The sequence below is a fragment of the Moschus berezovskii genome, chromosome 23, assembly GCF_049115385.1.
Source record: "Moschus berezovskii isolate FMDL1 chromosome 23, NW_MosBer_1.0, whole genome shotgun sequence".
NCBI classification, from domain to species: Eukaryota; Metazoa; Chordata; class Mammalia; order Artiodactyla; family Moschidae; genus Moschus; species Moschus berezovskii.
Window position 1 is genome coordinate 28,955,251 of NC_142482.1, and position 25,605 is coordinate 28,980,855.

General features: G+C 47.2%; 2 protein-coding genes and 1 non-coding gene across 6 annotated transcripts; 1 reads left to right on the forward strand and 2 right to left on the reverse strand.

Moving 5' to 3' along the window:
- The first annotated feature begins 1,080 nt into the window (after positions 1-1,080).
- On the forward strand, positions 1,081-21,126 carry SLC22A7 (solute carrier family 22 member 7). 4 transcript variants are annotated; one of them, XM_088831111.1, is made up of 10 exons: positions 1,081-1,476; positions 2,106-2,233; positions 2,346-2,500; positions 2,624-2,792; positions 3,769-3,892; positions 4,996-5,105; positions 5,607-5,821; positions 6,001-6,109; positions 6,827-7,033; positions 7,430-7,484. In XM_088831111.1, the coding sequence occupies exons 1-10, from the start codon at positions 1,081-1,083 to the stop codon at positions 7,482-7,484; spliced, it is 1,668 nt and encodes a 555-aa protein (XP_088687237.1). The 4 variants fall into 4 exon arrangements, 3 of the variants coding, with proteins under 3 accessions (XP_088687237.1, XP_088687238.1, XP_055262262.1); XM_088831112.1 differs by having other exon boundaries at positions 2,130-2,233; positions 3,769-3,898; XM_055406287.2 differs by having other exon boundaries at positions 2,130-2,233.
- On the reverse strand, positions 8,178-11,415 carry CRIP3 (cysteine rich protein 3). The gene is made up of 8 exons (XM_055406288.2): positions 10,997-11,415; positions 10,641-10,735; positions 10,166-10,223; positions 9,938-10,069; positions 9,082-9,153; positions 8,894-8,988; positions 8,748-8,805; positions 8,178-8,581 (listed from the first exon to the last, which is right to left on the reverse strand). The coding sequence occupies exons 1-8, from the start codon at positions 11,037-11,039 to the stop codon at positions 8,520-8,522; spliced, it is 615 nt and encodes a 204-aa protein (XP_055262263.1). The 5' UTR covers positions 11,040-11,415; the 3' UTR covers positions 8,178-8,519.
- On the reverse strand, positions 12,150-12,252 carry LOC129543925 (U6 spliceosomal RNA). The gene has a single exon (XR_008683381.1). It is a non-coding gene; the product is annotated as a U6 spliceosomal RNA (small nuclear RNA).
- Positions 21,127-25,605: the final 4,479 nt, after the last annotated feature.

The window sequence follows — 25,605 nt, forward strand, 5'->3', positions numbered from 1 at the left end:
TTTTTTTTTTTTTTTTCTTTTTAGCTTAGGCCCTTGAGAAGCTTATTTGCTTAGAAATCTAGAGCCCTTGGAATACGATGTAACAATCTCCCAGCTTTGCCAACCTGGTAGAATCAGATCAGAATGAGTCTGACATTGCTGGCTTCCACTGTGCTTTTGTGGCAGGGGCCATGACTGAGAATTGAGTGGGGAGATCAGACAAATTCTGAGTCTTAGGCATTCACTGCAGGCAACTACGCCAGGACCTTGGCAAACTCCTTCCTTCCCTACCACCGCCCCCCACCCACCATGGGGTAATCTGGGAAGCTCCTGAAATAGGGTCAGAGGGCAGGCAGTGTATGTGTGTATGGGAAGAGACCCTGAGTGAAAAAAAGGAAGAGTGGTGGGTCTGGGATCCCCAGGTCAGCCAGACTGTCTGGTGTGGTTTCGGGTGTGTCTCTGCCTGGGACATACGCTCCCGGGAGGAGTACAGGAAGGCCTCGTGTTCCCTTCCTGTGTATGGGAAGGGTTCTCAGCCGGAAGAACCCTTCACCTGGTTAGGACCTAGATCTCAGTCTTGAGTCCCGAGCTGCCGGCCAGGCTGTGGCTACAAATAGACACAGATGAACTAAGGCTTCATAGGACAAAGGGCATCCAGGGAGAGCTGGCACTGTGCTCCAGGGGACTTCTCCTTTTAGGGACCCTTGGAAGCGTAGCTGACCAAGGGGCTAGGGCCTCATCTCCCACACACCCAGCTACCCCCTGGCAGCTCAAGGTTACCCCACTTGGTCCTTGAGCACCAATATGTAAGTCACAGAGCCACAATGTCAGTGACTTCTGAGTGGATGGCAGCCCCTCCTCCCTCTTCCCCCCCTCCCCGGGGAACTAAGCCAGACAGGCAGGGATCCCTGGAGACCTGGGTGGCCTGGGAGGGCCCCATCCTGGGCCAGCCCCTGAGGGCTGGATTCTGACTGAAGGCTCTCTGCTCATCAGTCTGTCTCTCCCGCCTCCAGAGTCCAAGGGTTCAAGTGGTGGGTGGTTTGAGCTGTGCTGGGCACTATAGAGGGAGTCTGCACAGGAGAAGGCTGTTGGGTAAGCAGCATGGGATTCGAGGAGCTGCTAGACAAGGTGGGCGGCTTTGGGCCCTTTCAGCTGCGGAACGTGGCCCTGCTGGCCCTGCCCCGGGTGCTGCTGCCCATGCACTTCCTCCTGCCCATCTTCCTGGCTGCTGTGCCAGCCCACCGCTGTGCCCTGCCTGGAGCCCCTGACAACTTCAGTAACCAGGATGCGTGGCTGGAGGCCCACCTGCCCCGGGAACCTGACGGCAGCCTCAGCTCCTGCCTCCGCTTCACCCATCAGCAGGCCCTCCCCAACAGCACGTTGTGGGGAGAGGGACAGAACCCTGGGGAGCAACCAGAGGGTGAGCCCTCCACAGTGCCCTGTCCTCAGGGCTGGGAGTACAACCACTCGGAATTCTCTTCCACCATTGCAACCGAGGTACCCGAGCTGGGAGGTTGGGGGACATGTGAGTGAATGGGTCTGCCATTGCCTTGGGTGATTACCATGTGGGCATTAGATACATTACTTTACCTTTGAGAGTCTCCATTTACCAATCTGTAGATGGGATCTATAACTTTAAAGCACTGAGTTTAGTTCCTGGCTTGTGGTAAAGGCCCTATGTGAGAACTGCTATTACCACTTGGGAGCTGATTATGGCAAGGGAGGGGTAAGTCAGCTCCAGGAGCTGGGGCAGAGATTTGAGACGGGTTTTTCTGTTGTAAGAGGTGGAAAAACAATAGAGGACTCCTTCTCTCCCTTCTTTTTTCCAGGCCCCAGGTCTAGGATTTATATAATTCATCTGGAGGATGGAGGAGGAGGTGGGGGACAGTCTGTCTGGGAAGGAGCAGAACTCTTGTCGTCATAGTCAAGGCCTTCCATGGGAAAAAACTGAGGTTGCAGGACTGGGGTGGGGGGCAAAGTTTTCCACCAACCCAAGCTGGAGGGAATAGTTGGGGACTTATTATCTTACATGGAGGTACCAGGATGGCACAGTTGACCTCAGAAAGCCCCAGGGTCTGGGAGAAGAGGGATTGGTACCAGCTGGAAGGGGCCTGTGCCCATCGGAGGCCCCTCCCTGCCTGTTCCTGCAGTGGGACCTTGTGTGTGAGCAGAAAGGCCTGAACAAAGCCACTTCCACCTTCTTCTTCGCCGGTGTGCTGGTGGGGGCCGTGGCCTACGGATACCTGTCTGACAGGTGGGGTGAGGTAGAGGGGCCAATACAGAGTGGGGTGGGGAACCCTCTTCCACTAACTGTGGTATGGGACTTCCCGTCTACAGGGTGCTGACCCTGCGTGACTCCTGTGCAGGTTTGGGCGGCGCCGCCTGCTGCTGGTGGCCTACGTGAGCTCCCTGGTGCTGAGCCTGGCGTCTGCAGCCTCGGTCAGCTACATCATGTTTGCCATCACTCGCACCCTCACTGGCATGGCTCTGGCTGGCTTCACCATCATTGTGATGCCACTGGGTAAGGCACACAAAGAATGGGTAGCACCTAGAGGACCGGAAGGAAGCAGCGGTCAAAGGTGAGACTGAGCCCATCTGGCCCTTGCTAACTGTCTTCCTGCTCCCAACCCCTGCCCTGGCCCAGAACTGGAGTGGCTGGACGTGAGACACCGGACCGTGGCAGGTGTCCTGAGCAGCACCTTCTGGACAGGGGGTGTGATGCTGTTGGCACTGATCGGCTACCTGATACGGGACTGGCGATGGCTCCTGCTGGCTGTCACCCTGCCTTGTGCCCCAGGCATCCTTACCCTCTGGTGAGACTTGTGGGCAGCTGGGGAGTGGGAGATACAGAAGCCAGAGACAGAATGAATCACTACCCAGGTGTCTCAGAGGTAAAGAATCTGCCTGCCAATGCAGGAGACGTGGGTTTGATCCCTGGGTCAGGAAGATTCCCTGGAGGAGGACATGCAACCCACTCCAGTATTCTTGCCTGGAGAATCCCATGGACAGAGGAGCCTGGTGGGCTACAGTCCACGGGGTTGCAAAGAGTCGAACACGGCTGAGCGACTGAGCACACACACGTGGACGAGATCTGAAAGAGAAACTTGAGCGATGAAGAGAAACATTCAGTGACCAAGGGAGAGAAACATCAGCACAAAGAGGAAGAGAGAACAGAATATAGACCGAGAGGGAGTGACAGAGACAGCACCGCTGAGAGACACTGAACCCAGGACGGAAAGGCAGATTCAGAGGCACAGACGGAGTGACAGGAGAGATGGGGATGGGGAGGCGGAGCTCAGCACAAACAGGCTGCTGCCCTGGACGAGTGGGAGTGGGGGCAAAGCCAGCACAGGAGTCCAAACAGGAGGGTGAGAGGCTGGGTGAGGTGGGCATTTCACTGCCTCCCCCAGTGAACTGGTTTCGGATGATCCCTCTGGGTATGCCTGTGTGTCTGTCTCTCTTTCATCCTATGCCCTCCTGGTCACCTGTGGGAGAAGTGATAGTGCTGAGGGGTGAGGTTTTGGGAGTGAGACCAATTCAGCTGAGCAGAGCAGGGAATCCCAGGCTGTGGGGTACCTAGGCCTGGGGGAAGAAGAATAGGCAGAGGCAGCTATGAAACTGGGCCTTAAGGGATGAATAGTTCATTAGATGAGGTGGGCTTGGGAAGGGAACATGTTCCAGGCTGAGGGTACTGCATGGGGAAGAGCCTGGAGGCTGACAGGTGTGCCCAGGAGGGAGATGTGGCTTAGGGCGGTGACTCTGACTGAAGGGCCTCCTCCTGTCCCCCAGGTGGGTACCTGAATCTGCCCGCTGGCTTCTGACCCAGGGCCGTGTGGAAGAGGCCCACAGGTACCTGCTCCACTGTGCCAGGCTCAATGGGCGGCCTGTGGGTGAGGACAGCCTGAGCCGGGAGGTGAGAGTGAATGCATGATGTGCTTGTGTGCAAGTGCATGTTTGTGTGTGAGCGTGGGGGTCAGCAGGTTGTGTCAAGGGTCCCCTTCCTGGGCTCCACACTGTGCAAGAAAAGCTCCTGGACCCCAGTTCAGTTCAGTTCAGTTGCTCAGTCACGTCCGACTCTTTGCAACCCCATAAATCGCAGCAGGCCAGGCCTCCATGTCCATCACCAACTCCCGGAGTTCACTCAAACTTACCTCCATCGAGTTGGCGATGCCATCCAGCCATCTCATCCTCATTGTCCCCTTCTCCTCCTGCCCCCAATCCCTCCCAGCATCAGAGTCTTTTCAATGAGTCAACTCTTCGCATGGGGTGGCCAAAATATTGGAGTTTCAGCTTTAGCATCAGTCCTTCCAATGAACACCCAGGACTGATCTCCTTTAGAATGGACTAGTTGGATCTCCTTGCAGTCCAAGGGACTCGCAAGAGTCTTCTCCAGCACCACAGTTCAAAAGCATCAATTCGGTGCTCAGCTTTCTTCACAGTCCAACTCTCACATCCATATGTGACCACGGGAAAAACCATAGCCTTGACTAGACGGACCTTTGTTGGCAAAGTAATGTCTCTGCTTTTTAATATGCTATCTAGGTTGGTCATATCTTTCCTTCCAAGGAGTAAGTGTCTTTTAGTTTCATGGCTGCAATCAGCATCTGCAGTGATTTTGGAGCCCAAAAAAGTAAAGTCTGACACTGTTTCCACTGTTTCCCCATCTATTTCCCATGAAGTGATGGGACCACATGCCATGATCTTAGTTTTCTGAATGTTGAGCTTTAAGCCAACTTTTTCACTCTCCTCCTTCACTTTCATCAAGAGGCTTTTGAGTTCCTCTTCACTTTCTGCCATAAGGGTGGTGTCACCAGTAGAATGTCCCAAGCTCTTCAGGATGTCCTACTGGCCCTGGTGGGCCACACCCTTTGCTCAGGGCCCACCCTACTCAGGTCCCACCAGCATCCCCTCCCCCTCTACTGCAGACAAGAAGGATAGAGATCCAGGGAGAACAAGGTACCTTGCTCAGGCCTCACAGCCGACTTGGCATCACAAACCCTCCTCCTCCCCCACCAGGCCCTGAACAAAGTGGCTGCTGCGGAGCGGATGGTCCGAAGACCCTCATATTTAGACCTGTTCCGGACACCACGGCTGCGATACATCTCACTGTGCTGCATGGTGGTGTGGTGAGGAGGGAGCCTGACCTGGGCCAGGCGGGGTTGGGGAGGGGCGGACTCAAGCTGGTGCTGAGTGTGAGCGGACACAGGACAAGTGAAACTAACTGTGGGTGGCGGGAGCCTCAGCTTCTGGAGGGATTGGACTCTGGCAGGTCAGGATGGAGCCGGAGTCAGAGATACGTGGGGTCAAATGCAAGCTCTGCCGCTTACTTACTGTAAGCCCTTGGACAGGTAGGTCACTTAGCACCCTGAGCCTCAGTGCCTCTGCTGTACGACAGGATGCTATTAGTTCCTATCTCACGGGGTTGTTGTGAAGATTAGGTAAGGGCGTTTGGGCCACCGGCATGTGCTGCACACTCAGAAGGGATTATGGGGACTGGGAAGGTCATGGGCAGTGGGCTCCGAAGGTGCGGGGAGATGCTCCCTTTAAGAGGCCTAAGAGGCCTAAGGCTCCTGAGAGGACAATGGGGTAGGAAGGAGGACCCCTGAGCGGCATCGCGACCCCCTCAGGTTTGGAGTGAACTTCTCTTACTACGGCGTGAGCCTGGACGTGTCAGGACTGGGCCTGAACGTGTACCAGACGCAGCTGGTGTTCGGGGCCGTGGAGCTGCCCTCCAAGCTGCTGGTCTATCTGTCGGTGCGCCACGCGGGGCGCCGCCTCACGATGGCGGGAACGCTGCTTGGCGCCGCGCTCGCCTTGGGCTTCAGGCTACTAGTGTCCCCCGGTAAGCCCCGCCCACTCCTGTAGGCCCCGCCCCTGGCCGAGAACCCGCCCCGCCCCATCCCGGAAGCCCGACTCAAGTCCAGTTAAGTCCCGCCCTCTCCCGAGACTGCACCTCCTACGCTGGGAGAACCTCGGTTATCCGGCAAGGCCTGCTCACTTCCTGAACCCCTTTCCCTCCAGAGATGAAGTCCTGGAGCACTGCCCTAGCGGTGATGGGGAAAGGTTTTTCTGAAGCTGCCTTCACCACTGCCTACCTGTTCACGTCGGAGTTGTACCCTACCGTGCTCAGGTGAGGGGTCCCAGGCAAGCCACCTGGAGGAAGGGCTTGTTAGTCACATCTCTTACTAACATCCTAGACAGGTACACCGTACCCCGGTCCCTGTCATCCATTCCTTACAGATCTAATCTGAGCCGTCTGCGTTTGCCTAAATCTGGGAAGAGGTGGGGCATTTAATCTTTACTAAGTGACCCCGAGCAAAGTCAGACAACTTCTCTGGGGCTCCTTTAAAACAGTCACAAAAGGTCCCATCTGTCCAACCCATCCCATCCTACTCGCCACAGCCCAAGCAGAGCGGCCCTTGGGCGGTTGTCTCTGGACATAAGGCTCTTTCAGGTAGCTATTGACACGTGGAGAGGAGATGGGCAGACAGCTGGGCATGTTCCGAAAGCCCTCTGTCTCCTCTAGCACGGCAGTCTGTTCCAGCTGCTGACCTCTTCCTTTCACACCACCCTCTCCCCATCCTCTTTCTAATGACTTCTTTTTTTTTCCTTCTGCAGTACCTGATTGGTACTATCAGAACGGGAGCCCACCCTCCTGTGGGTGTTGGCTTGGGGGCCCCTGGGCTTGGGGGTGGGTGGGAAGACCACCTGAAAGAAGCCCCAGTTTTCTTAGCTGTCTGGAGAGAAGGGACCACCAGGGCCTGCCAGCCCACAAGGGGAGCCCCATGAGGCCTTACTGCAAGTAATTTCAAGTATCAGCCCTCTCCTCCGTCCTCTTTCTGAACAGACAGACGGGGATGGGGCTGACTGCACTGGTGGGCCGGCTAGGGGGGTCTTTGGCCCCACTGGCAGCCTTGCTGGACGGAGTATGGCTGTCACTGCCCAAGCTCGCTTATGGGGGGATCGCCCTGCTGGCTGCCTGCACTGCCCTACTGCTACCAGAGACAAAGCAGGCACAGTTGCCAGAGACCATCCAAGATGTGGAAAGGAAGAGGTGTGTGCACAGGACTGTGTCTGTGTGAGCACGTGCATGTGGGTATGGGTGCCCAGGTACTTGACATCTTAGATAAGATTCAGAGAGGGAGCCATGTCAGCACATGTGTATCCGGACATGTATGCGAATGTGCATGGGAGCATGACCTGAGGTGTGTATAAAAGTGTCCATGAGTCCATACCTGTGTGTGTGTCCAGGAAGAAGAGGCTGTGTACACACACTCAGGTATGCCTACATGTCAGGGATGTGTCAGGCATGTGTGGGAGTCACTTGTGGGAGTGCATGTGTTTGCATGTCAAGAGCTGGGGGGAGCCCCAGGCCAGCCCTCAGGGGCAGGCTGGGGTGGTTGGCTGAGAGGCTAAACCCCACCATTGCTCATGACTCCTTCCTCCCCAGTGCCCCGACCAGTCTTCAGGAGGAAGAAATGCCCATGAAGCAGGTCCAGGACTGAGTGGTATTGAGGGCAGGCCCTCTACAGAAGTTCTGCAGCAGGGGCTAAGAGAACAGAAGGGCAGGCCCTGGGACTGGGGCTGGGGGCAGCGAGCCCCCTGCCTGGGGCTGCAGTTGCTCTCTCTCTGTTCTCATCCAGCCTGACTATTTGGCCTCCAGTAACACAGCAGCTTCCCAGAATGCAGTGGGCTGCTGGAGAAGTCTGGCACCCCTCTCATGGCTGGGAGGATTTTGTAAATAAAGGTGCCCCTGGAGCTGTGGGATAAGCCCTGGATGAAAAGCCACTGAGTCTGGCCCTGGGTTCTGGTCCCAGCTTTGTCACTGATTTCTGGGTGACCTTGGGCTTGTGACTTTCCCTTTCTGGTCATCTCTCAAATGGATAATGAAGCCTCTTAGCAGACCTCACCACAGGATCTATCTCCTCTCATGCTCAAATGAGATGCTAAGGTGCTTCTTCTAGAAATGGTGCTAAAGGAATAACTGTTCTATGATACTTCTGGTACCAGTAGGGCTGGTGGGCATGCTGTCCACTGTGTGGGGCTGGGGCTGCCTGGTGCCAGAGCCAGGGAGCCAGGAGAACAGAGCTCTTTGTTCCTGTGGCTGACTTTGCTACCTCCCAGGCACTCTGCAGGTTAATGCACCCCCTCACCCCTACACTCCCCACCCTACAACCCACTGTCTAGGCCTCATGTCTAAAGAAGAACTGAAGGCATGGGAGCCAACATTTTATTGGAGAAGCAAAAATAAACACATGTTTAATGAATACCTTGAAGTTACAGAATTTGCTGGGTCAAGGGATTGGAAAGACCAAGGGGCTACCCTTCAAGTGAGGTGGCCTGCGTCCCCTGACCAGATAGGAATGGGAGAGAGAGGAGTTGGCAGAGAAAGTCTAGACTCTGGTCTACCATGGAGCCTAGGCCCAGGCCGCCAGAATCCCACCTTCTCCCACTCTCATGGGACTAGAAAATTCTGTAGCTTCCATTGGACCATGGAGGGGTTGATGGAAGACCCGGGTTAGTGTGATCTCTCCTGTATTTCATTTAGATTTTATCTCCACAGGGTCATAGATGTAGCAGCCCACATCACCAATGTTCACACCTGAAGGAGAGAACCCCATCACCAAGGGCCTTGGGGTTGGGGGTCGCTGGGCTGAAGGCTAGAGGGAACTGGGAGGGGCCTGCAGTGTGTTTGACCACAGGGGAAATTGTCCACACAGACCCACATGCCATACTTCAGGCCCAGTGTCTGGGGTGGGGCTGCCCACCTTTGGGGCCAAACAGGTAGCCATAGCAGGGAATGTGGCAGTAGGGGGCGCCGTCATGCTGGGACACAGAGAGAAAGAGAGACGTCTCAGCTTGGCTCTTTTCCAGCCTCCCTCCCAGCATAGTCACCCACCCCTGCCCTGCTCACCTCAGCGTGACTCCCAGCAGTCAGGGTCTTCCGGCACCGCTGGCACCTCAGACAGGGTCGGTGCCAATTTCTGCCCAAAGACATCACCGTCTCAGCTGGTGGAAGAGAGGTGGTAGTTCCAGGCACAGAGCAGGGAGACCCACTTGCCTGGCACCACTTCCCTCCCCTAGCCTTCTGTTGTCACTTACCAAAATAGACGGGTTCCTCACAGCCCGGGCACAACGAGGTCTCCCCAGTGAATGTCTTCATGTGGGGAGGGCCTTTAAGAGGAAGAGGCCCCCAGCTAGGGCTAAGGTGGGAGCCAGGCCTAATCAGGGCCCATCAGCCCTGGCTTGTATATAGCACTGTCCTCTTCCAAAAGCCAGGCTCACACCACCGCCTCCCACCCACATGGACATGAGCCTGCTTTTCTCAGGCAGAGCTGAGTCCCCTCTGACTCCATCTCCTGCCTCATCCCTGTCTGTAGCAGGGACCACCTGCTTCCTTCTCATCCTCCCAGGGCCTCAGGTGCCCACCAGCCCAACTCTGTCAGCAACCCAATCCTCAGGAAACCTGAGCTGATACAGGAGCTGGCCAGGGCAGGGGTGTCAGGTGTTGGGGAGCACAGTGTCACTGTCCACTCAGGGGATGAAGGAACAGGGAGGGAGAGAAATGAAACAATGTGAGGGGCTGGCCCATCTCAGTGACCCTTCACACTAGGTTATTCCTTCCATGGCCCTGACCTGGGAGAGGCCTGAGTTCTAGGCCAGCTTTGCCTCTGATTAGCTGTATGACTGCACAAGTTCACTTGCCCTCTACAGACCACAGTTTCCTCACCTGTAAAGTGGGGGTAATAATTCCATCTGCCCAATTTACCTCTTACTCAGCAGCTGACATGAGGAAATATCAGAAAAGGAGCCACGGAGAAGACTTTGCCGTGAACAAAGTTGTAGGCATGTGAAGTGGAGGACTAGGTGGGATACTGCCACCTGGACCCACCTCCTGTTCCATCCTGGGGAAGGGTCAGGAGGAGGAGTTCCTTGGCTGGGGCCCAATCTCACTTACTTTTCTTGCCCTGAGGGAGGCCAGTCCTGGGCCTGGGGGGGCTGAAGCTGCTGGGGCTAAGGCGAGTGATGTTGGCAGGTGTGGGAGTGGGAGGTTTGTAGAGGTAGGAGCCCACACCACCAATGTTCACCCCTGCAGAGAGAAGAAGGGAGGTCAGGCTTGAGTCTCCAGCTCCCAGCCACACAGAGGGTTCGGCTGTACCCTGGCCCTTTCCAGACTGGGACTTACCTCTGGGTCCAAAGAGAGCCCCATAGCATGGTTTGTGGCAATACGGCCTTCCGTTGTGCTAGGTACAAGCAGAGGGAAGAGGACTGCTTAGAGCCCAACAGGGCCTCTCCTGTGCCCCACAGGCTTTTCCCCAAGACAGGCTGCCAGGTGTGGCTGTCTACTGGCCTGGGCTGGAGGGAATGGGAGGAGTGAGGGGTGAGCTGGCATGCCAGAACTGACAGCGGCCAGGGAAAAAGGGAAAGAGCAGGTCAGGAAGCACAGCTGCTTCCCTCCCCTGCCCTACAAAAGCCACAGGATCTATCAGCACAATTCAGGCTCCCCACATCCTGGCTCATGGTGCCTATTGGGTAGGTGATCTTGGGAGTTGGCTGCTGAGGCTGCCTTTGGTTGGCAGATGGGACTGAAACAGGGCCGGGGGGCTGGTATCTCAGGGATAGTGACAGATACAGAGCTGTGCGCCCTAGCCAGGCCTCACCTCTGCATGTCCTCCTGGGGACAGGACGCTGTGGCAGTGCTCACATTTCAGGCAGAATGGGTGCCAGTTCTTGCCCAGGGAGCTCACTTTCTCTGCTGTGGAGAACAAGGTGGAATCGGGCAGAGGGGAGCCAGGCCAAGCCGAAGGCGCCCTCCTTTCCCCTCGTGTTCCCGCCCACCCTGGCTCCTAGAGGCGAGGGGGAGTGTCTCCGGGAGGCCAGCTCCATCCCGCCCGAGTGTCCTGCACCCCACTGGTGGAAAGAGGGTCCGGAACTAGTCGCCAGCTCCTTGCGTCCTCAGGGAACCCAGTGGCTCTCACTTGCCCCGTCTTCTCCCCTTTCTCCACCCAGGCCTCACCAAAGAAAACGGGTTGCTGACAACGTGGGCAGATCCAGCTCATGGCTCCGCTCCGAGCTGCAGGCGCCGTACTGTGTAGAGGTAAGTCAGCTGGGACTCAGTTCCCGCCCCCTCTGCTGGCCCCGCCCACGGCTTGGCCCCGAGCCTCTTAAGGCGGAATCTGCTGCTGCTTGGTTCCAACCGGCCGGCAGAAATTTAGACCCACTCCACCTGGGGAACGCAAGCGACTTTTACTTCCAACAACTGCCTTGGACCAGTGGACAGGAGAGAAGGCCCTGAGGCTAGACTGGGAGGGGACGGGGTAATGAGGACGCCTGGAAAGGTGGTAATGAGAAGACTCTTGAGAGTCCCTTGTACTGCAAGGAGATCCAACCAGTCCATTCTAAGGGAGATCAATCCTGGGTGTTCTTTGGAAGGACTGATGCTAAAGCTAAAACTGCAATACTTTGGCCACCTCATGTGACAAGTTGACTCACTGGAAAAGACTCTGATGCTGGGAAGGATTGGGGGCGGGAGGAGAAGGGGACGACCGAGAATGAGATGGCTGGATGGCATCACTGACTCTGTGGACATGAGTTTGAGTGAACTCCGGGAGTTGGTGATGGACAGGGAGGCCTGGCGTGCTGTGATTCATGGGGTCGCAGAGAGTCGGACACGACTGAGCGACTGAACTGTACTGAACTGAACTGAAAGAGGGAAAAACTGTTCACAGTGTAGACGCCAGGAAAACACTATTATTTCCCCAAAGTGAGGAGTTAGGCATTCTTTGAAATGGTTTAATTTCGCCTCATCAGTAGCAGATGGTTAAGAACGGAATCCGGAGTTCATCTCTGTTGAGCAAATTACTCAACTTACTTAATTTTCCTTCAAGCTAATTACTTAACTTTCCTCTGCCTCCATTCTTTTTTAAACAATTGGAAGATAACTGCTTTACAATATTGTGTTGGTTGCTGCCATAAATCACCATGAATCAGCCGTAGGGTAGGTATACATATGCCCCCTCCCTCTTGAACCTCCCCCCACAATCTCCCACCCACCTCTGAGCTATCACAGAGCACCGGATTTGAATCCCTGCCTCATACAGCAAATTTCCACTGGCTATCTGTTTTACATACGGTAATGTAAATGTTTCAATGCTGCTCTTTCAATCTGTAAAAATATGGAACTGTTCTCCAATTTGCATGTCATCCTTGCACAGGGGCCGTACTAATCTTCTATCGGTCCAATTTTAGTGTTTGTGCTGCCAAAGGGAGCACCTGCCTCCATTCTTATCTGTACAATGAGTAGTGAAATAAAATTCTCCCTCATAGGACTGTGGTGAGAATTACATAAGTTAATACGTGCAACGTGCTCAAACAGCACCTGGCACCTATAAAGTGATAACTATCATTATGATAGATCCCATAATGAATTCAAAACTTATGGTTTGGAAGCCCCAAAACGTGGTCAAAACATGGCTTGCTCAGAAAACTATAATGCTTATTAAATTTAAAATTATAATTCAAACAACAATTACATATTCCTAATTTAGGTTAAGATGTTTTAGTATTTGTTAAAAGTAGTCCAGCAATGCTTCAAAGAACATTTCAAAGAAACATAAACCCACAAAATGAAAGTATTTGCAAACGTATATCTGACAAGGATCTTATAATCAGAATAAAGGACTTTTATGACCTAACGATAAAAAGAGAACCCAATTAAAAACTGGGAAAAGAATTTGAATAGACATTTTTCCAAAGAAATACAAAGGTTAACAACACATGAAATGATGCTCTATATCGTTTGTCATTAGGGAAATGAAAATCAGTACCACATGGAGATATTATTTTATACCTACTAAATGGCTATCACAAAAAAATGAGTGTTAGTGAGGATGTGGCAAAATTGGACCCCTCAAACAATGTTGATGGGAATGTAAAATGTGTAGCCCTTCGAAAAATAGTCGGGCAATTCTTCAAAAAGTTAAACTCAGAGTTACCATATGACCCAGCAATTGCAGCCCTAGGTGCAACTGACTACACAAACACAAAAAGCATTTGTCCACACAAAAACTTGAACATGAATATTCTTCAGTTCAGTCGCTTAGTTGTGTCCGACTCTCCGCAACCCCATGAATCACAGTATGCCAGGCCTCCCTGTCCATCACCAACTCCCAGAGTTCACTCCAACTCATGTGCATCGAGTCGGTGATGCCATCCAGCCATCTCATTCTCTGTTGTCCCCTTCTCCTCCCGCCCCCAATCCTTCCCAGCATCAGAGTCTTTTCCAGTGAGTCAACTCGTCACATGAGGTGGCCAAAGTATTGGAGTTTCAGCTTTAGCATCAGTCCTTCCAATGAACACCCAGGATTGATCTCCTTTAGAATGGACTAGTTGGATCTCCTTGCAGTCCAAGGGACTCGCAAGAGTCTTCTCCAGCACCACAGTTCAAAAGCATCAATTCTTCTGCGCTCAGCTTTCTTCACAGTCCAACTCTCACATCCATACATTACCACGGGAAAAACCATAGCCTTGACTAGACAGACCTTTGTTGGCAAAGTAATGTCTCTGCTTTTTAATATGCTATCTAGGTTGGTCATAACTTTCCTTCCAAGGAGTAAGCGTCTTTTAATTTCCTGGCTGCAATCAGCATCTGCAGTGATTTTGGAACCCCAAAAAATAAAGTCTGACACTGTTTCCCCATCTATTTCCCATGAAGTGATGGGACCAGATGCCATGATCTTAGTTTTCTGAATGTTGAGCTTCAAGCCAACCTTTTCACTCTCCTCTTTCACTTTCATCAAGAGGCTTTTGAGTTCCTCTTCACTTTCTGCCATAAGGGTGGTGTCATCTGCATATCTGAGGTTATTGATATTTCTCCCGGCAATCTTGATTCCAGCTTGTGCTTCTTCCAGCCCAGCGTTCCTCATGATGTACTCTGCATATAAGTTAAATAAGCAGGGTGACAATATACAACCTTGACGTACTCCTTTTCCTATTTGGAACCAGTCTGTGGTTCCATGACCAGTTCTAACTGTTGCTTCCTGACCTGCATACAGGTTTCTCAAGAGGCAGGTCAGGTGGTCTGGTATTCCCATCTCTTTCAGAATGTTCCACAGTCTATTGTGATCCACACAGTCAAAGGCTTTGGCATAGTCAATGAAGCAGAAATAGATGGTTTTCTGGAACTCTTTCGCTTTCTCCATGATCCAGCGGATGTTGGCAATTTGATCTCTGGTTCCTCTGCCTTTTCTAAAACCTACTTGAACATCTGGAAGTTCACGGTTCACATATTGCTGAAGCCTGGCTTGGAGAATTTTGAGCATGACTTTACTAGCATGTGAGATGAGTGCAGTTGTGCAGTAGTTTGAGCATTCTCTGGCATTGCCTTTCTTTGGGATTGGAATGAAGACTGATCTTTTCCAGTCCTGTGGCCACTGCTGAGTTTTCCAAATTTGCTGGAGTATTGAGTGCAGCACTTTCACAGCATCATCTTTCAGGATTTGAAATAGCTCAATTGAAATTCCATCACCTCCACTAGCTTTGTTCATAGTGATGCTCTCTAAGGCCCACCTGACTTCACATTCCAAGATGTCTGGCTCCAGGTGAGTGATCACGCCATCGTGATTATCTTTGTCGTGAAGATCTTTTTTGTACAGTTCTTCTGTGTATTCTTGCCACCTGTTCTTAATATCTTCTACTTCTGTTAGGTCCATACCATTTCTGAATATTCTTAGTACTATACTAACTGCTGTTCACAATAGCCAAAAGGTAGAAAAACCCAAAGTCCATCAACTGATGAATGGATAAACAAAACACACTCTATGATAGACTATCTGTGATAGACTATTCTTTGGCCATAAAAAGAAATGAAGTACTGATTCAAGCTACAATATGACTGAACCATAAAAACATTGTTAAGAAGCTGGACACATAACACCATGTGTTGTATGATTTCATTTACATGAAACATCCAGAATAGGAAAATCCATAAAGACAGAAAGTAGATTAGTTATTCCCAGGGGTTTAGGGGAGGGACAGTTGGAAGTATCTACTAGTGAGGACCAGGTCTCCTTATGGGGAAATGAAAATGATCTGGCATTAGATATTGGTGATATCTTGTGAATATACTAAAGATCATAGGTTTGTACACTTTAAATGGGTGACATTTATGGTATGTGGGTAATGTCTTAATAATAATAATGCCTGAAGGGAACTACTTTAAAAAAAAATGTTAGTTCAGCAAATGAGGGACAGAAGAAAAGAAGGACAGGAGACAGTCCCCTGATGAAATATCATTTAGAGTTTTGGGCAGTAAATGCTTCTGTTTTGTCAAGTCAGTTCAGAAAAGGCTGAAGGGGGCATGTGTGCTAAACCCATCACTGGGCTGCAACTACCCTGTTGGGGGAAAAGGAGTCCTATTTGTGTCTTAGGAGCTGAAGAATGTCTCTGAACTTCAGTCCCCTCATCTGGGCAATGGGAATATGACTGGTGTCTGAACTTCTATTCAACACTCCTGTTTCCTCACTTGTCTCTGTATTTGCTGCTTCTAACACACTTGTTTTATCTTCCTTAGTTACTTCTAAAGGTGGAAGGCTTACACATTGTGAAATAAACTTTTCTATGCTTTCTCATCATTTCTTGTTTGGGGGAATATTCAAGATCCTTAGTTTTGTAACTGTTTCTTGAAAGGATTCTTCAATACACTTGAAAAATTACTCTCCACTGATAATTTACTGTCATGTTTTTGCCTTTCATGTGTTTCTTCTTTAAAAAGGCAGTTCGAGGTTCACTGCCTTTTGCACTCTATGGCTCTCTGAAGAAAGTCCCACATTAGGAGTTTGGGAGGACTTCATTGTTTTATTCCTGGAGATGCTGCCTCCTTTAGGAAGGCTAACTTCATCAGTCCAAGAATCTGTCCTCAGAATTTCCAGGGCACATCAAATAATCCTTTTCTAAGGTTCCCTACCTCTTTCTGCATTGGGTCACCTTGTGCCCATGCCTCAGCCTCCTGGTTGGGTTATCTTTACCCTGGCATTTAGTATAGGGCTCCACACAGAGAAACAAGCATTGAACTGTGACTACCATGCTGCTTTCACACAACTTGCAAGGAGTCAGTGGGCAGGTCCTTTACTGCTCCCCATCTTCTGTGGCCTTCCTATATTGAATGGCCACAACAAACATAATATGCCTCATATTTTCTATTTCAGTGCTTATGAAAGACTAGCCAAGTCTAGTCTTTCAAATACTTTCAAATACTTCTTTCCAAGTATTTGCCATCCATGTACAGGTACAGCAAATCACAGTATTCCACTCTTCTTCCTTGCCTGGCTTCCATTATTCTGATTCTAACCCAAGAGTCTTTGTAAAGAATATTGACAGGGAAAATTAACATCTCTTGTAAGAATGCATTTGCAGTTACTGACAGTGGTTGTTTCGAATACTTTGTGAGACTAAAGCCTCTAAAATATTTTAACAAATATCACAAATAAGTCCAGTTGAGTGGAAGCATTACCTACTCAACTGAGAGGATATAGTTTGCATCATCTAAGATGGAGGCCCCTCTTTTATCAGGATGACTATTCCCCTAATTGCCCCCTGCTTTTTCCTGCACATTCCTGTCATAGTATCTGTAATGTTGTGTTACACTTGTTTACTTTTCTAACTTTCTTCAGTTGACAGGCTGAGACTTACTTATGAGTGTATCTATAGCACCGAGTTTAGTGGGGGTGTTCAGCAAATGACAGTTATTATTACTAGTACACTACTACCAGGAGAGTGAAAAGGCTGGCTTAAAATTCAATGTTTAAAAAACAAAGATCATGGCATCTGGTCCCATCACTTCATGGCATAGATGGGGAGACAATGGAAACAGTGACAGACTTTATTTTCTTGGGCTCCAAAATCACTGTGGATGGTGACTGCCACCATGAAATTAAAAGACACTTGCTCCTTGGAAGAAAAGCTATGACCAACCTAGACAGCATATTAAAAAGCAGAGACATTACTTTGCCAACAAAGGTCCACACAGTCAAAGCTATGGTTTTTCCAGTGGTCATGTATAGATGTGACAGTTGGACCACAAAGAAGTCTGAGTGCTGAAGAACTGATGCTTTTGAACAGTGGCACTGGATAAAACTCTTGAGAGTCCCTTGGACTGCAAGGTGCTCAAACCAGTCAATCCTAAAGGAAATCAATCTTGTATATTCACTGGAAGGACTGATGCTAAAGCTGAAACTCCAATACTTTGGCCACCTGATGGGAAGAGCTGACTCACTGGAAAAGACCTTGATGCTGGGAAAGATTGAAGGCAAGAGAAGGAGACGACAGAGGATGAGATGGTTGGATGGTATCACCGACTCAATGGAACATCAGTTTGAGCAAACTCTGGGAAATAGTGAAGGATAGGGAAGCCTGGCACGCTGCAGTCCATGGGATCACAGAGTCGGACATGACTAAGCAACTGAACAACTACTACTACTATTAAAATCTCCAATTAACACTTTATATTGTAGTTAGGTATATATATGTTTTATAATTGTTGTTTTCTCGATTAATTGATCCTTTTATTGTTGTTGTTAGGTGAAGAAACAAGCTTTTCAACTCTAGGTGAGTGGTAAATGGAGATAATGACCTCCAACACCTGGAGGACTGTCACAGGGAAGAGGTGTTACTACTACTGAGTCTACTACTGAGACCCCTGAATAGAAGTCATAGGGAGGCAGATTTGGATTCAGTCCAAGAAAAGAACCTGCTAATACAGCCAAACATGGAGTGGCTGCTTCAGACAGTAGTGAGCTTCCTGTCTTTGGATGTTACAAGTAATGCTGGAGAACAAACCAACTGTTCACCAGTGTTGCAGAAAGAATCCAAGCATCATATACAGTCATCTTTAAGGTTTCTTCACAATTTGATGATGTATTATTTTGTGATTCCATTCCCCAAGAGGGTTTGAAATTTGTGTTAGCAAGGGAGCATTGCTAAAATAGTGGCAGCTAACACCTATGGAATTTCAATCACAGGCACTGTACTTGTTATTTCTGATCCAACAACAATGTGATGACGGATTTCAATGTTACATTACCAACTGTACAGAAAAGGAAAGTGGCTTGGAGAGGTTAAGAAATGTGTTCAACGTTATACATTATAGACCTTCAAGCATTCTGACTCTTGAGTTCATACTTTTCCTACCTGATGCTTCCTAAGCACGGTTTCTGCTAAGCTATCCATGTGTTTCAGTCTGAAAGGATACTACACTTGTCTGCACAGCATCTCTGTACCTGAAATAAGAGGGCCTATCCGGGTAACTTAACGGGTTGAGATACAAGAGGCAGGGAAATGTCATTAAAACTTTTCCATGGCTGCTTAGCACCTTCAAGATAAAGTACTGTTTTGTTTTAATTAATGTAGTTTTGGCAGTACTGGGTCTTGCTATGTGCAGGGCTTCTGTAGTTGTGGCATTGGGGGGGTACTCTTCATCGTGGTGTGCGGCCTTCTCACTGTGGTGGCTTCTCGCTGCAGAGCACAGGCTCTAAGCATGCAGGCTTCAGTAGTTGTGGTGCGTGGACTCAGTTGCCCTGCATATGTGGAATCTTCCTAGACCAGGGATCAAACTTGTGTCCCCTGCACTGACAGGCAGATTCTCAATTACTGGACCACCTGGGAAGTCCCTCAAGATAAAATTTTTAACTTGGTTCTAGGATTCTCCACCTTTCCAATCTTCTAAGCCATTTCTCCTGTTGCCTCAATTTCTGTAATTATACTAAATGAGCTTCTTAATTTGGCCAAGTTCTTTCCTGCATTACGGTCTTTTCAGATGCTAACTCTTTTCTGGGAACTTGCTTCTCCAGTATCTTCACCTCACTAATTCCTGCCTAACCTCAGCTCTCCCTCTCACCTATTTAGTACCAGGCTATTGGCCCCAGGCACTCCCTCCTATAGCATCCTGTGCTGGGGGTAGAGGGACTGCAACCTATGATAGCTATGTTTTCCCTTCGTGACAGCTGAATCAAATGAGGAAAAATAGGTCTGCCAACTTCCTGCCCACCTCTCCCACCACAATCTAGGCTCTGTCTACCCCATTAGTCTGTGACCCTGGGAAGGCAGGACCCAGGACTATGTATGCTTCCAATGTCTTGCTCAATTTCTGGCACATGGTGCTCAATAAATATTTTTTGGTGAATGAATGTTAAATGTTGCATACAAGTATCCCTCCAGTGTGAATAGATGAGGACCAGTGGGAGATACGTACAGTTATCAGTGGATTGGTAGGGGTTGAAAGTTTTGTCATAACAAAAGTCCTGGAGCAAGAGGAGTTCAGCTGTCAAGGAGTAAGAATCAGTAGTTGTTTCTTAATATACATAAGGATCAGCATGTACGATGCAAAATGGAATACAATTTAAACTGATCCTGATTATATATATTAGGTAACTAATAAAGTAAAAAGAGAACTGAAAATTTGCTTGAGAAGTAAATCAGTCCCTCTAATTACAGTCATTCACAAGAACTTACCAATTAAGTCGAATTAGCAGGTAGCACAATTATGCCATCATTAAATATATGGCAAAGGAGAGACTGCAGGCAAGTGTTATATAAACTGTAAAGCACCTTACTGATATGGTTGTTATCATGTGTCAGGTTAGTGCTACAATGAGTTTTAATTACAACTATAAATCACTCATTTTATACTATTGTAGACTTGCTCGAGTACATGGTCATATGCTTGTGACTTTTAAGGCATTATCAAAATTTGTATCTACAATGACTCCTTTCACTCAGTTCTGTATATTATTGAAAAATCAGTCTTATCTCTTTATCATTGTGTTTTTCAACCTTTATTACCCATAACCCTTGTGCTTTCTCACTCCATGTTTTGAAAAGCCCCTCCAACTAGAAAGCTTTACTTTCTATAGTTTATAAACAAAAAGTGAAAACAACAAAAAAAACACAAAAATAGAAACATCCACACAAAACTGCAATACTTTCTTATAATACACTAATCCTCCCACTTGTAGATAACTGCTGCTGCATAATCAACATTTTTTATGAAGCTTTCAAGAGTCTGTCCGATTTTTCCCTTGTTTCCCAGCATCAACTTGCCATCAGATGAACCTGTTGAGAGCACTCTGTATTAGCTACTTGTGGTTAGCTGCTTAGGGCAACTGAGAGAACTACATTTTGTGATTCAGTGGCATCAGTTGGACTAATTCAGAATCAAGACTGTCAGAAAGGACTTCTTGACCCCTCACCGTGGCTGCCTTCAAACATATGTTTGTGGACTGTAACCCACCAGGTTCCTCTGCCCAAGGGAATTCCCAGGCAAGAATACTGGAGTGGGCTGCCATACCCTCCTCCAGGGGGTCTTCCCAACCCAGGGATCAAACTCATGTCTCCTGTATCTCCTGCATCACAGGCGGATTCTTTACCACTAGGCCACCAGGGAAGCCCAAAACATACGCTTGTGAAGAAATCAATAACAGCTTTAAATAATGGTTTTCCATGCAAAGATGGATTTGGCTTCTGAAGTATTACTTGGGAATGTGCATTTCATCTGAAAGTATATTTTAAAAAATGACCTCCAAATAATCAGCAGCATGAAAAATGTATCCATATGCTGGAAACAGAGAGGAGGAGTGAAACTTGGTGGTCAGCTTACTTACAAATCTGACAGATGGTGACAGTGCTCCTTGGTGGAAACTATCTGCAACTTCCTCATCTTCTCACTAAGGTCTGGGGGTAATTTCTTTTTAATATAATACACAAGAATAGTCCTTCCAAAGTCACGAGACTTTGTAGTAAGGCTAAAACAGTTTAATCTTATGAATTTAGATAAATGCAAATGCTTACCTTTTTTACAGAGAAGTCTTTCAGTTCCTCTATGAAGCTCAAGTTCACAGAATCAGAAGCCAAGTTCTAACCCTCTTCCCAACTCCAAACTGATTGGGTTCTTTCTCCTCTTCTCCTGAGCTTTTGGAACACGTAGAGCTATAAGGTCTTTATTTCTAATCTCTTATACCCCACACCTCACCACACAAAAAAAGGGCAGCAATTACTAGTATCTTAGTGGAGATAAAAACCTGAGCACCCATCTTTTGATAAAAAGTCACAACGAAGAAGACTACCAACAAGAAATGTACTAAATGAACATTTTATTTTCTACTTGGAAGCATTTCTTTTGGAGAATCTCATTTTCCTTAGTGCACATTAATTCAGCTTAGTCTAGACTCCTCAGTAAGGTAGACCCTGTCTTCCCAGGGTGTGCTAATGACTGGGGCTTGGTCTGGATACTTCATCCACTTGGCCACAGTAATTGTTCAAAGATAGAAATGTAACCCAATTCACATGAATCAACATCCTCCCTGAGATTTTTTTGGAGCTATAAGGAAAGATACACTCTCATTTCCTACATCGGTTCAGTTCAGTTCAGTCGCTCAGTCATGTCCGACTCTGCGACCCCATGAACCACAGCACGCCAGGCCTCTCTGTCCATCACCAACTCCCAGAGTTCACTCAAACTCATGTCATCGAGTCGGTGATGCCATCCAGCCATCTCATTCTCTGTCGTCCCTGTCTCCTCCCACCCCCAATCCCTCCTAGCATCAGACTCTTTTCCAGTGAGTCAACTCATCGCATGAGGTGGCCAAAGTATTGGAGTTTCAGCTTTAGCATAAGTCCTTCCAATGAACATCCAGGATTGATCATTTCCTACATAGAAGCCTGTAAAAACAATTGCAACTTGAGACTGCAGGGGTTAACTTGCCTCTTAGTGAAGACAAAATGAGAAGTTAAGCAGAGGTGAGGAAATGGGGAACAAAGAGGCCCAATGACACCTCTGACATCCTGGATCTAATTCTGACTTGGTTTCCCAGTTACCAAACCACAAATTACCACCTATTCATTTTTTTTTCTTCTCTTAAGCTGTGTGAGTTCAGTTTCTGTTACAACCAAAATAGTCCTAATTAAGGATTTGGACAGTTCTCCAAAGAAGATACACAAATGGCTGATAAGCACATGAAGAGATGCTTGACATCATTAGTCATTAAAGAAATGCAAATCAAAACAATAAGGATACCACTTCATACCCACTAGGATGGCTATAATTAAAAAAGAAAAACAGAAAGTAACAAGTGCTGGAGGTCCAGTGGTTAAGAATCCTCCTGCCAATGCAAGGAACAAGGGTTTGATCCCTGGTATGGGAAGATTCCATGTGCCATGTGGTAACTAAGCCCATGTGCCACAACTAACGAAGCCTGTGCACCTTAGGGCCAATGCTCTGTAAAAAGAGAAGCTACCGCAATGAGAAGCCCACACATCATGACTAGAGAGTAGCTCCCACTTGTCACAACTAGAGAAAGCCCATGCATAGCAATAAAGGCCCAGTATAGCCAAAAATAAACAAATAGATTTAAAAAATTAAAAAATGAATATATATTTTTAAAAAGTGTTGGAAAGATGTGGAAAAAATTAAACCTCACATTTCTGGTAGGAATGTAAAGTGGCACAGCTGCTTCGGAAAACAGATTGACAGTTCCTCAAAAAGTAATATACTGTAACGTCATCGAAATGGCAGAGCAGAGAGCTCCAAGAATCAGTTCCTTCACTGAAGTTATCATTAAGCTGGCAAAAACTGGCAGAATCAACTTCCTGAGAACTCTGGAATCTAATAAAAATTTTACAATGGAGTCCAACCAGTGGTGTGCTTAATGAAAAAAGTAGCTGCAAAATTTCAGTAAAAAAGCATTGCAGCATTTTTGCTTACTTATCTAACATGTCTCATTCCACAGCTTGGAGGTGGCCATTGGGATAGCAGTCCACATTCCTGGTATAGCTTGCTAGTGCCAGGAGAAAGCAATATGGCAATATTCACCTTGTTCTCAAAAGATTGTAGCTGTGAATTTTGCCTTGTTTGGTGGTTCCCTGAAGGATCTGTGCTAAGGCTGACCCTGTTTTGCTTCCCTCAAGCTGGAGCAGCTTTCAAAACATTCACTGAAAGCATTTAAAGACATTTACTACCAGTGGCTGCCTAGATAAAGAAACAATGAATGGAACAAGCAGGAGACAAACCTAAAAGTCTGGAAAGAAGAAGACTGAGGAGGAAGACACACAGGGAAATAAGAACTCTAGATGGCTACCAGGTGTATGGGGAAATTCAGCATGAAAAATACATGCCCAGGGACAGATAAAGGTTCAGAAAAGACCTGAGAGGACCTTAGGCTTGCATGTTCAGCTAAACTTTGGGATTCATGCAGCCAGAAGGTGAAGGTTAAGGCAGAGTTCTACGAAAACTGGCTTAGCACTGAAGTACTGCCCCCCAGATCAGTGTCTGCAAAGACCAGGAGAGGTGGGGTTTTAGTCAGTTTTTGTTCAATTTTCCACTCCAGGCATTTAAAGAAATCTCCATCAGGTCACTGACTGCTGTGATAATGGAACAGAGATTTAAGGACCACACACAAACATACAGTCTTAACAAAAACAGTTTGGAAAATTCAATAAACAAATGATGGCTACAGACTTCAATAATCAACAGCAAACCCTGGGAAGGGGATCTGATTCCCAGGCTGACACATTGTAATAGTCAAAATGTCCAGTTTTAATCAAAAAAATCACAAGGTATAAAAAGAATAAAGAAAATATGGTTCATTCTTAGGAAAAAAAGAAATTTATAGAAACCAACACCAAGGAAGCCCAGACACTGGACTTACCAGGCAAATATTTTCAATCAACTGTCTTGGATATGCTCAAAGAGCTAAAGAAAATAATGGACAAAAAAACCCCAGGAGAATCAACAAATATCAATATAAAGATATAAAAAGAACCAAATAAAATTCTAGAACTGAAAAGTACAGTGGCTGAAATGAAAAACTCACTATGGGTGTTCAACAGCTTTAGATTCATGTTGGCAGGAGAGAAATGAGTAAACTGGAAGAGAGAACTACTGAAATTATGTGAGTAACAGAAAGAAAAAAGGGTTAGGAAAAATAAACAGAGCCTAAAGGATGCACATGGAGAAGGAAACGGTAACCCACTCCAGTATTCTTGCCTGGAGAATCCCATGGACGGAGAAGCCTGGTAGGCTACAGTCCACGGGGTCGCAAAGAGTCGGTCACGACTGAGCGACAGAACGGAACGGAAAGGATGCACAGGATACCAACAAACAGGCCAACATATGCATTATGGGAGTTACAGAAAAAGAAGAGAGTGAAAAGAAGCAAAAAATAATGGTTGAAAACTCTCCAAATTCAACAAAAGACATGAATCTACACATCCAAGAAGTAGAACAAACTCCAAACAGACCAAACTCAAAGAGATCCAGACCAAGTCACTTTACAATCAAAGTGACAAAAGACAAAAAGAGAATATTGAAAGCAGCACAAGAGAAGTGACTCATTATGTACAAGGGACCTTCAATAAGATTAACAGCTGATTTCTCATAAAAAATCATGGAGGTCAGAAGACTGGAGTGGCATAAAATGCTAAAAGAAGAAACTCTCAGCCAAGAATCTGTATCCAACAAAACTATCCTTCACAACAAAGAGGAAATTAAAACCTTAAGCCGTCCTAGAGAGTGAAAGCTGAGGGAGTTTATCACTACTAGACCTGCCCTACAAGAAATGCTTTAGGTTGAAATGAAAGGACAACAGACAGTAACTCAATAACTCAAAGCCATACAAAGAGAGAAAGAAATGTGGGAAAGGTAACATAGGTAAATATAAAAGCCATTATTATTTGGTTTGTGACCACTCTCCTTGTTTCCTACATGATTTAAAAGACAAATACTCAGGCTGATTCATGTCAATGTATGGCAAAAACCACTACAATATTGTAAAGTAATTAGCTTCCAATTAAAATAAATTAATTAAAAAAAGACAAACACACAAAACAATAATTATGAAACTAGTTAATCAGCACATAATATATAAAGATGTAATCTGTGACAAAACATAAGGAGAGAGATGGAGCTACATAGAAGCAGAATAAGAATTTTTTGTACAGTATTGAAGCTAAGTTGGTATCAATTCAAATGAGATTGTTATAAAATTTAAGATGTTAATTATAATCCCCATGGTAAACACTGGGGAAACATAAAATATATATAGAAAAGGAAATAAAGAGAGGATCAAAACAATACATTGGGAATAAATTAAACAAAATTCAGTATTGAAGGAACTGAGGAACAAAAAAGATATGAGATAAGACATAAGATAGAAGAAAATAAATAGCAAGATATCATAAGTTCTTTCTTACCAATAATCACCTTAAATATAAATAAACTAAACCTGTCAATTAAAAGACAGGAACTGGAAGATGGATGAAAAAAAAAATCCAACTATATGCTGTCTACAAGAGACTCACTTTAAACTCACTTTAGATCCTAACACACACAGAAGTTGAAAGGATGGAAGAAGATATTCCATGCAAATAGTAACCAAAAGAGAGCTGAGGTAGCCATGTTAAAATTAGACTTCAAATAAAAATAAAAAGTAGACTTTAAATAAAAAAATAAAAAATTGTTAAAGGGCAAAGAAAGTCATTATACATTGACAGAGTGAGCTCATTAAGATGATAGAGAAACTATAATGCATACATATCAAACAGAAACCCAAAATATATGAATCAAATATTGACACAATT